General features: G+C 28.6%; 1 protein-coding gene across 2 annotated transcripts in view; it reads left to right on the plus strand.

Moving 5' to 3' along the window:
- Positions 1 to 13,383, plus strand: part of LOC143246802 (cell adhesion molecule Dscam1-like) — a 227,778-nt gene that overhangs the window by 146,840 nt on the left and 67,555 nt on the right. For both annotated transcript variants that reach the window (XM_076493961.1, XM_076493962.1), the window contains 2 exons: positions 2,496 to 2,627; positions 2,775 to 2,939. In XM_076493961.1, the coding sequence (XP_076350076.1) occupies positions 2,496 to 2,627; positions 2,775 to 2,939 (297 nt within the window). The remainder of the gene's footprint in view (positions 1 to 2,495; positions 2,628 to 2,774; positions 2,940 to 13,383) is intronic.

Here is a 13,383-nt window from a genome sequence, read left to right on the forward strand (position 1 = left end):
ACGTTCAGTCTTGCTGAGTGAAGACCAGTTTCTGTGAATAACTACTACAAGTTCAGTCTTGCCGAGTGAAGACCAGTTCTGTGAATAACTACTACAAGTTTAGTCTTGCTGAGTGAAGACCAGTTTCTGTGAATAACTACTACAAGTTCAGTCTTGCCGAGTGATAACCAGTTTCTGTGAATAACTACTACAAGTTCAGTCTTGCTGAGTGAAGACCAGTTTCTGTGAATAACTACTACAAGTTCAGTCTTGCTGAGTGAAGACCAGTTTCTGTGAATAACTACTACACATTCAGTCTTGCCGAGTGAAGACCAGTTTCTGTGAATAACTACTACACGTTCAGTCTTGCCGAGTGAAGACCAGTTTCTGTGAATTACTAAATAGCTAGTAATGTAGTAACTAAGTCCTTCTTCAGACAAGCCATCTTTATAATGTAGTAACTAAGTCCTTTAGACAAACCATCTTTATAATGCAGTAACTAAGTCCTTCTTCAGACAAGCCATCTTTATAATGTAGTAACTAAGTCCTTCTTCAGACAAGTCATCCTTATAATGTAGTAACTAAGTCCTTTAGACAAACCACTTTATAATGTAGTGACTGAATCCTTTCACAAACCATCTTTATAATGTAGTAACTAAGTCCTTCTTCAGACAAGCCATCTTTATAATGTAGTAAATAAGTCCTTCTTCAGACAAGCCATCTTTATAATGTAGTAAATAAGTCCTTCTTCAGACAAGCCATCTTTATAATGTAGTAACTAAATCCTTCTTCAGACAAGCCATCTTTATAATGTAGTAAATAAGTTCTTCTTCAGACAAGCCATCTTTATAATGTAGTAACTAAATCCTTCTTCAGACAAGCCATCGTTATAATGTAGTAACTAAATCCTTCTTCAGACAAGCCATCGTTATAATGTAGTAAATAAGTTCTTCTTCAGACAAGCCATCTTTATAATGTAGTAACTAAATCCTTCTTCAGACAAGCCATCGTTATAATGTAGTAAATAAGTTCTTCTTCAGACAAGCCATCTTTATAATGTAGTAACTAAATCCTTCATACAAGCCATCTTTATAATGTAGTCACTCAATCCTTCTTCACACAAACCATCTTTATAATGTAGTAACTAAATCCTTCAGACAAGCCATCTTTATAATGTAGTAACTAAATCCTTCTTCAGACAAGCCATCTTTATAATGTAGTAAATAAATCCTTCTTCAGACAAACCATCTTTATAATGCAGTAACTAAGTCCTTCTTCAAACAAACCATCTTTATAATGCAGTAACTAAGTCCTTCTTCAAACAAGCCATCTTTATAATGCAGTAACTAAATCTTTCTTCAGACAAACCATCTTTATAATGCAGTAACTAAGTCCTTCTTCAAACAAGCCATCTTTATAATGTAGTAACTAAATCTTTCTTCAGACAAACCATCTTTATAATGCAGTAACTAAGTCCTTCTTCAAACAAGCCATCTTTATAATGTAGTAACTAAATCTTTCTTCAGACAAACCATCTTTATAATGCAGTAACTAAGTCCTTCTTCAAACAAGCCATCTTTATAATGTAGTAACTAAATCTTTCTTCAGACAAACCGTCTTTATAATTTAGTAAATAAGTACTTATTCAGACAAACGATCTTTATAATGTATTAACTAAATCCTTCAGAGAAACCATCTTTATAAAATAGTGACTAAGTCCTTTAGACAAACCATCTTTATAATGTAGTCACTAAATCATTCTTCAGACAAACGATCTTTATAATGTAGTAACTACATCCTTCTTCAGACAAACCATCTTTATAATTTAGTAAATAAATACTTATTCAGACAAACAATGTTTATAATGTAGTAACTAACTTTTTAGACATACCATCTTTATATTGCAGTAACTAACTCCTTTCACAAACCATCTTTATAATGTAGTAACTAAGACCTTTAGGCAAACCATCTTTATAATGTTGTAACTAAATCCTTTCACAAACCGTCTTTATAATGTAGTCACTCAATCCTTCTTGAGACAAACCATCTTTATAATGTAGTAACTAAATCCTTCATCAGACAACCCATCTTAATAATGTAGTCACTCAATCTTCTTCAGAGAAACCATCTTTATAATGTAGTAACTAAGTCCTTTAGACAAACCACCTTTATAAAGTAGTGACTAAGTCCTTCTTCAGACAAACAATTTTGATAATGTAGTAACTAAGTTTTTTAGACAAACAATTTTTATAATGTAGTAACTAAATCCTTCTTCAGACAAACCATCATTATAATGTAGTAACTAATTCCTTCTTTAGACAACCCTTTTTATAATGTGGTTACTCAATCCTTCTTCAGACAAACGATCTTTATAATGTAGTAACGAAATCCTTCTTAATACAAACTTTCATCTGTTCCCCTTAGGAAATATGTAAACGTACGGTAATTTGATTGTTCGTTTGAAGTCAGTCTGGTTTACTGTTACTGTTATTAATGGATCTGTCTTGGTTTTACAGAGAAACCACACCCTATTCATAACCTGAGAACTGAAGATGTTGACAGTCGTTCTGTTAGGGTTTCTTGGGATCAGCCCTATAGCGGAAACTTGCCCATAACAGGTTACTTGTTGATGTACAGAAAACAAACAGGTGAGCTAACTGTTGTGTTACGTTTTATGTCTCCTACTGTGTCAAACACGTCCTTCCTGTTGCATTATGAATACATATATATATATGTACACACATTGAAATAGTAATTAATCAATCATACACCGGATTGTGTTTATTATTGAGCAGATGGTGAAACTGAAACCAAAACCAAGTCGATTCCCAGCATCAAAACCACAACCACCGTTCATGGCTTGTCTCCTCTGACAAACTACATTTTCGAAGTCGTCGCTGAAAACTCATTAGGACGTGGTAACCCTAGTCGGAAACTAGCTGTGCAGACAAAGGAAGAGGGTAAGTATACGAACTGACGTCATTTCCTGGAATACACGCTACTAGACCAGAGTTATTGTTGTCCGGAATGACAGACATTGTTAATAATGCATGAATGAAACTACGAATGCTGTATTCATCATCAATTGCCATTACAAGATTCAACTCACACCTAGCTGACCTTTATCTTGAACCAGATAACGTCCATCACAAGATAACTGACATTCATATTTTAATATTTATTCGGCCCAGCATAGCCACGTGGTTAACGCACTCGACTGGTAATCCGAGGGTAGCGGCTTCGAATCCCCTTCACACCAAATATGCTCGCCCTTTCAGCCCTGAGGGCGTAATAACATTACTATCAATCCCACTATTCATTGGTTATAGGGTAGCCCAAGAGTTGGCGGTGGGTGGTGATGACTCGCTGCCTTCCTTCTTGTCTTACACTGCTAAATTAGGGACAGCGAGCGTAGATAGGCCTCGTGTAGTTTTGAGAGAAATTCAAAACAAACAAAATATTTATTTTTGGTTATAAACACCATAACCTATGTTTTTTGAAATGTTGGTCATACTCACAAGTGTTGGTTGTAATAATAGACCGTTTTAAATAAGATGTCCTTTATTGTGGGTAAAGTAACACGGATACTGTGAATGTTATGACTGGACTTTTGTTCCCAGCGTTTCGTCTATATTAATTTCCTGAAGAAGGCGTGTTGTCCAAACGTTGAGAACAAGATGTCCGATCATACTATTTATAGTCTCATGGGTACTTTAGTATCCATTTGTCAATGTAAATAATACAGACGTTTTTTTATCAACATACAACGTTTCATTAATCACTCGTTAAGCCTATCTTCAAACTTTATGTTCTAAAAGTGGGGTTCACGTCATCAAATAACCGTCATCGTTCTATTTCTGAGCCTTATCTTAAAGTTGATTTTATACACTTGATTTTAGTGCCATCTAGTGGCAGTAAATGATAATGGCTAATGAAATCTGTGGAGAAAAAGCCCAGTTTGTTCGTGAACAAGAAAGGTCCATTCTCTGAAACCGCTGGAGTTAAGAGTTTCTGTTCTAAAAAACTTACGTTGCTTTAGTGTAATTTAAAATGGTCTTCCGCCTAGAATGTTATAATAAATTTCGATTTGTACTTTAGGCTTAAAAGTATATTATCATTCTGATTTGATCTCACAACTAGGCCTACATGGTACAGTTAAAATATGAATAATTAAGGGTAAAGAAGTCGATAAAAAACGTGATTATATATCAAAGAATCATTTTATAGTTTCATATCAAACTCTATACCAATGTTATAGTTTCACACCAAACTCTATATCAGTGTTATAGTTTCATATCAAACTGTATATCAATGTTATAGTTTCATATCAAACTATGTTTCATATAGTTTCAATGTTATAGTTTCATATCAAACTCTATACCAATGTTATAGTTTCATATCAAACTCTATACCAATGTTATAGTTTCATATCAATCTCTATACCAATGTTATAGTTTCATATCAAACTCTATACCAATGTTATAGTTTCATATCAATCTCTATACCAATGTTATAGTTTCATATCAATCTCTATACCAATGTTATAGTTTCATATCAAACTCTATACCAATGTTATAGTTTCATATCAAACTCTATACCAATGTTATAGTTTCATATCAAACTCTATACCAATGTTATAGTTTCATTCCAAACTCTATATCAATGTTATAGTTTCATACCAAACTCTATATCAATGTTATAGTTTCATATCAAACTTTATACCAATGTTATAGTTTGATATCAAACTCTATATCAATTTTGTAGTTTCATATCAAACTCTATACCAATGTTATAGTTTCATACCAAATTCTATATCAATGTTATAGTTTCATATCAAACTTTATACCAATGTTATAGTTTCATTCCAAACTCTATATCAATGTTATAGTTTCATATCAACCTGTATACCAATGTTATAGTTTCATACCAAACTCTTTATTAATGTTATAGTTTCATATCAAACTCTATACCAATGTTATAGTTTCATATCAAACTCTATACCAATGTTATAGTTTCATATCAAACTCTATATCCAATGTTATAGTTTCATACCAAACTCTATATCAATGTTATAGTTTCATATCAATCTCTATACCAATGTTATAGTTTCATATCAAACTCTATACCAATGTTATAGTTTCATATCAAACTCTATACCAATGTTATAGTTTCATATCAAACTCTATACCAATGTTATAGTTTCATACCAAACTCTATATCAATGTTATAGTTTTATATCAAACTCTATACCAATGTTATAGTTTCATATCAAACTTTATACCAATGTTATAGTTTCATTCCAAACTCTATATCAATGTTATAGTTTCATATGAAACTGTATATCAGTGTTATAGTTTCATATCAACCTGTATACCAATGTTATAGTTTGATATCAAACTCTATATCAATTTTGTAGTTTCATATCAAACTCTATACCAATGTTATAGTTTCATATCAAACTCTATATCAATGTTATAGTTTCATACCAAATTCTATATCAATGTTATAGTTTCATATCAAACTCTATATCAATGTTATAGTTTCATACCAAACTCTATATCAATGTTATAGTTTCATATCAATCTCTATACCAATGTTATAGTTTCATATCAAACTCTATACCAATGTTATAGTTTCATATCAAACTCTATACCAATGTTATAGTTTCATATCAAACTCTATACCAATGTTATAGTTTCATACCAAACTCTATATCAATGTTATAGTTTCATATCAAACTCTATACCAATGTTATAGTTTCATATCAAACTCTATACCAATGTTATAGTTTCATATCCAAACTCTATATCAATGTTATAGTTTCATATCAAACTCTATATCAATGTTATAGTTTCATATCAAACTCTATACCAATGTTATAGTTTCATATCAAACTCTATATCAATGTTATAGTTTCATATCAAACTCTATACCAATGTTATAGTTTTCATATCAAACTCTATATCAATGTTATAGTTTCATACCAAACTCTATATCAATGTTATAGTTTCATACCAAATTCTATATCAATGTTATAGTTTCATACCAAACTATATACCATTGTTATAGTTTCATACCAAACTCTATATCAATGTTATAGTTTCATATCAAACTCTATACCAATGTTATAGTTTCATATCAAACTTTATACCAATGTTATAGTTTCATTCCAAACTCTATATCAATGTTATAGTTTCATATCAAACTCTATATCAATGTTATGGTTTCATATCAAACTCTGTATCAATGTTATAGTTTCATGTCAAACTCTATACCAATGTCATAGTTTCATGTCAAACTCTATACCAATGTTATAGTTTCATACCAAACTCTATACCAATGTTATAGTTTCATACCAAACTCTATACCAATGTTATAGTTTCATACCAAACTCCATACCAATGTTATAGTTTCATATCAATCTCTATACCAATGTTATAGTTTCATATCAATCTCTATACCAATGTTATAGTTTCATATCAAACTCTATACCAATGTTATAGTTTCATACCAAACTCTATACCAATGTTATAGTTTCATACCAAACTCCATATCAATGTTATAGTTTCATACCAAACTCCATATCAATGTTATAGTTTCATATCAAACTCTATATCAATGTTATAGTTTCATATTAAACTCTATACCAATGTTATAGTTTCATACCAAACTCTATACCAATGTTATAGTTTCATATCAAACTCTTTATTAATGTTATAGTTTCATATCAAACTCTATACCAATGTTATAGTTTCATATCAAACTCTATATCAATGTTATAGTTTCATACCAAACTCTATATCAATGTTATAGTTTCATATCAAACTCTATACCAATGTTATAGTTTCATATCAAACTCTATACCAATGTTATAGTTTCATATCAAACTCTATACCAATGTTATAGTTTCATACCAAACTCTATATCAATGTTATAGTTTCATATCAAACTCTATACCAATGTTATAGTTTCATATCAAACTCTATACCAATGTTATAGTTTCATATCAAACTCATATCAATGTTATAGTTTCATATCAAACTCTATATCAATGTTATAGTTTCATATCAACCTCTATACCAATGTTATAGTTTCATATCAAACTCTATACCAATTTTATAGTTTCATATCAAACTCTATACCAATGTTATAGTTTCTTATCAAACTCTCTACCAATGTTATAGTTTCATATCAAACTCTATACCAATGTTATAGTTTCATATCAAACTCTATACCAATGTTATAGTTTCATATCAAACTCTATATCAATGTTATAGTTTCATACCAAACTCTATACCAATGTTATAGTTTCATATCAAACTCTATATCAATGTTATAGTTTCATATCAAACTCTATACCAATGTTATAGTTTCATACCAAACTCTATACCAATGTTATAGTTTCGTACCAAACTCTATACCAATGTTATAGTTTCATACCAAACTCTATACCAATGTTATAGTTTCATACCAAACTCTATACCAATGTTATAGTTTCATACCAAACTCTATATCAATGTTATAGTTTCATATCAAACTCTATACCAATGTTATAGTTTCATATCAAACTCTATAACAATGTTATAGTTTCATATCAAACTATACCAATGTTATAGTTTCATACCAAACTATACCAATGTTATAGTTTCATACCAAACTCTATACCAATGTTATAGTTTCATACCAAACTCTATACCAATGTTATAGTTTCATATCAAATTCTATACGAATGTTATAGTTTCATACCAAACTCTATACCATTGTTATAGTTTCATATCAAACTCTATACCAATGTTATAGTTTCATATCAAACTCTATACCAATGTTATAGTTTCATATCAAACTCTCTACCAATGTTATAGTTTCATATCAAACTCTATACCAATGTTATAGTTTCATATCAAACTCTATACCAATGTTATAGTTTCATATCAAACTCTATACCAATGTTATAGTTTCATACCAAACTCTATACCAATGTTATAGTTTCATATCAAATTCTATACGAATGTTATAGTTTCATACCAAATGCTATACCATTGTTATAGTTTCATACCAAACTCTATACCATTGTTATAGTTTCATACCAAACTCTGTACCAATGTTATAGTTTCATATCAAACTCTATACCAATGTTATAGTTTCATATCAAACTCTATACCAATGTTATAGTTTCATACCAAACTCTATACCAATGTTATAGTTTCATACCAAACTCCATACCAATGTAATAGTTTCATATCAAACTTTATACCAATGTTACAGTTTCATTCCAAACTCTATATCAATGTTATGGTTTCATATCAAACTCTATATCAATGTTATAGTTTCATATCAACCTGTATACCAATGTTATAGTTTCATATCAAACTCTATATCAATGTTATAGTTTCATATCAAACTCTATACCAATGTTATAGTTTCATACCAAACTCTATACCAATGTTATAGTTTCATACCAAACTCCATATCAATGTTATAGTTTCATATCAAACTCTATATCAATGTTATAGTTTCATATCAAACTCTATATCAATGTTATAGTTTCATACCAAACTCTATACCAATGTTATAGTTTCATATCAAACTCTATACCAATGTTATAGTTTCATATCAAACTCTATACCAATGTTATAGTTTCATATCAAACTCTATATCAATGTTATAGTTTCATACCAAACTATATCAATGTTATAGTTTCATATCAAACTCTATACCAATGTTATAGTTTCATATCAAACTCTATACCAATGTTATAGTTTCATATCAAACTCTATACCAATGTTATAGTTTCATACCAAACTCTATATCAATGTTATATTTCATATCAAACTCTATACCAATGTTATAGTTTCATATCAAACTTTATACCAATGTTATAGTTTCATTCCAAACTCTATATCAATGTTATAGTTTCATATCAAACTCTATATCAATGTTATAGTTTCATATCAACCAGTATACCAATGTTATAGTTTCATATCAAACTCTATATCAATTTTATAGTTTCATATCAAACTCTATACCAATGTTATAGTTTCATATCAAACTCTATACCAATGTTATAGTTTCATATCAAACTATACCAATGTTATAGTTTCATATCAAACTCTATACCAATGTTATAGTTTCATATCAAACTCTATATCAATGTTATAGTTTCATACCAAACTCTATACCAATGTTATAGTTTCATACCAAACTCTATATCCAATGTTATAGTTTCATATCAAACTCTATACCAATGTTATAGTTTCATACCAAACTCTATACCAATGTTATAGTTTCATACCAAACTCTATACCAATGTTATAGTTTCATACCAAACTCTATACCAATGTTATAGTTTCATATCAAACTCTATACCAATGTTATAGTTTCATATCAAACTCTATACCAATGTTATAGTTTCATATCAAACTCTATACCAATGTTATAGTTTCATATCAAACTCTATACCAATGTTATAGTTTCATATCAAACTCTATACCAATGTTATAGTTTCAAACTCTATACCAATGTTATAGTTTCATATCAAACTCTATACCAATGTTATAGTTTCATACCAAACTCTATACCAATGTTATAGTTTCATATCAAACTCTATACCAATGTTATAGTTTCATATCAAACTCTATACCAATGTTATAGTTTCATATCAAACTCTATACCAATGTTATAGTTTCTTATCAAACTCTCTACCAATGTTATAGTTTCATATCAAACTCTATACCAATGTTATAGTTTCATATCAAACTCTATACCAATGTTATAGTTTCATACCAAACTCTATACCAATGTTATAGTTTCATATCAAACTCTATACCAATGTTATAGTTTCATATCAAACTCTATACCAATGTTATAGTTTCATATCAAACTCTATATCAATGTTATAGTTTCATATCAAACTCTATACCAATGTTATAGTTTCATATCAAACTCTATACCAATGTTATAGTTTCATATCAAACTCTATACCAATGTTATAGTTTCATACCAAACTCTATACCAATGTTATAGTTTCATATCAAACTCTATATCAATGTTATAGTTTCATATCAAACTCTATACCAATGTTATAGTTTCATATCAAACTCTATACCAATGTTATAGTTTCATACCAAACTCTATATCAATGTTATAGTTTCATATCAAACTCTATATTAATGTTATAGTTTCATATCAAACTCTATACCAATGTTATAGTTTCATATCAAACTCTATATCAATGTTATAGTTTCATATCAAACTCTATATCAATGTTATAGTTTCATATCAAACTCTATACCAATGTTATAGTTTCATATCAAACTCTATACCAATGTTATAGTTTCATATCAAACTCTATACCAATGTTATAGTTTCATATCAAACTCTATACCAATGTTATAGTTTCATATCAAACTCTATACCAATGTTATAGTTTCATATCAAACTCTATATCAATGTTATAGTTTCATATTCCATCAAACTCTATACCAATGTTATAGTTTCATATCAAACTCTATACCAATGTTATAGTTTCATATCAAACTCTATACCAATGTTATAGTTTCATATCAAACTCTATACCAATGTTATAGTTTCATATCAAACTCTATACCAATGTTATAGTTTCATATCAAACTCTATACCAATGTTATAGTTTCATATCAAACTCTATACCAATGTTATAGTTTCATATCAAACTCTATATCAATGTTATAGTTTCATACCAAACTCTATACCAATGTTATAGTTTCATACCAAACTCTATACCAATGTTATAGTTTCATACCAAACTCTATACCAATGTTATAGTTTCATACCAAACTCTATACCAATGTTATAGTTTCATATCAAACTCTATACCAATGTTATAGTTTCATATCAAACTCTATACCAATGTTATAGTTTCATATCAAACTCTATACCAATGTTATAGTTTCATATCAAACTCTATACCAATGTTATAGTTTCATATCAAACTCTATACCAATGTTATAGTTTCATATCAAACTATACCAATGTTATAGTTTCATATCAAACTCTATACCAATGTTATAGTTTCATATCAAACTCTATACCAATGTTATAGTTTCATATCAAACTCTATACCAATGTTATAGTTTCATACCAAACTCTATACCAATGTTATAGTTTCATACCAAACTCTATACCAATGTTATAGTTTCATATCAAACTCTATACCAATGTTATAGTTTCATATCAAACTCTATACCAATGTTATAGTTTCATATCAAACTCTATACCAATGTTATAGTTTCATATCAAACTCTATACCAATGTTATAGTTTCATATCAAACTCTATACCAATGTTATAGTTTCATATCAAACTCTATACCAATGTTATAGTTTCATATCAAACTCTATACCAATGTTATAGTTTCATATCAAACTCTATACCAATGTTATAGTTTCATATCAAACTCTATACCAATGTTATAGTTTCATATCAAACTCTATACCAATGTTATAGTTTCATATCAAATTCTATACGAATGTTATAGTTTCATACCAAATGCTATACCATTGTTATAGTTTCATACCAAACTCTATACCATTGTTATAGTTTCATACCAAACTCTGTACCAATGTCATAGTTTCATATCAAACTCTATACCAATGTTATAGTTTCATATCAAACTCTATACCAATGTTATAGTTTCATACCAAACTCTATACCAATGTTATAGTTTCATACCAAACTCCATACCAATGTTATAGTTTCATATCAAACTTTATACCAATGTTACAGTTTCATTCCAAACTCTATATCAATGTTATAGTTTCATATTAAACTGTATATCAGTGTTATAGTTTCATATCAACCTGTATACCAATGTTATAGTTTGATATCAAACTCTATATCAATTTTATAGTTTCATATCAAACTCTATACCAATGTTATAGTTTCATACCAAACTCTATACCAATGTTATAGTTTCATACCAAACTCTATATCAATGTTATAGTTTCATATCAAACTCTATATCAATGTTATAGTTTCATATCAAACTCTATACCAATGTTATAGTTTCATACCAAACTCTATACCAATGTTATAGTTTCATATCAAACTCTTTATTAATGTTATAGTTTCATATCAAACTCTATACGAATGTTATAGTTTCATATCAAACTCTATATCAATGTTATAGTTTCATACCAAACTATATCAATGTTATAGTTTCATATCAAACTCTATACCAATGTTATAGTTTCATATCAAACTCTATACCAATGTTATAGTTTCATATCAAACTCTATACCAATGTTATAGTTTCATACCAAACTCTATATCAGTGTTATAGTTTCATATCAAACTCTATACCAATGTTATAGTTTCATATCAAACTTTATACCAATGTTATAGTTTCATTCCAAACTCTATATCAATGTTATAGTTTCATATGAAACTGTATATCAGTGTTATAGTTTCATATCAACCAGTATACCAATGTTATAGTTTGATATCAAACTCTATATCAATTTTGTAGTTTCATATCAAACTCTATACCACTGTTATAGTTTCATATCAAACTCTATACCAATGTTATAGTTTCATATCAAACTCTATATCAATGTTATAGTTTCATATCAAACTCTATACCAATGTTATAGTTTCATATCAAACTCTATACCAATGTTATAGTTTCATATCAAACTCTATACCAATGTTATAGTTTCATACCAAACTCTATACCAATGTTATAGTTTCATACCAAACTCTATACCAATGTTATAGTTTCATACCAAACTCTATACCAATGTTATAGTTTCATACCAAACTCTATACCAATGTTATAGTTTCATACCAAACTCTATACCAATGTTATAGTTTCATACCAAACTCTATATCAATGTTATAGTTTCATATCAAACTCTATACCAATGTTATAGTTTCATATCAAACTCTATAACAATGTTATAGTTTCATATCAAACTCTATACCAATGTTATAGTTTCATATCAAACTCTATACCAATGTTATAGTTTCATATCAAACTCTATACCAATGTTATAGTTTCATATCAAACTCTATACCAATGTTATAGTTTCATATCAAACTCTATACCAATGTTATAGTTTCATATCAAATTCTATACGAATGTTATAGTTTCATACCAAACTCTATACCATTGTTATAGTTTCATACCAAACTCTATACCATTGTTATAGTTTCATACCAAACTCTGTACCAATGTTATAGTTTCATATCAAACTCTATACCAATGTTATAGTTTCATATCAAACTCTATACCAATGTTATAGTTTCATACCAAACTCTATACCAATGTTATAGTTTCATACCAAACTCTATACCAATGTTATAGTTTCATATCAAACTCTATACCAATGTTATAGTTTCATTCCAAACTCTATATCAATGTTATAGT

This window comes from Tachypleus tridentatus, chromosome 3, assembly GCF_004210375.1.
Source record: "Tachypleus tridentatus isolate NWPU-2018 chromosome 3, ASM421037v1, whole genome shotgun sequence".
Classification (NCBI taxonomy): domain Eukaryota; kingdom Metazoa; phylum Arthropoda; class Merostomata; order Xiphosura; family Limulidae; genus Tachypleus; species Tachypleus tridentatus.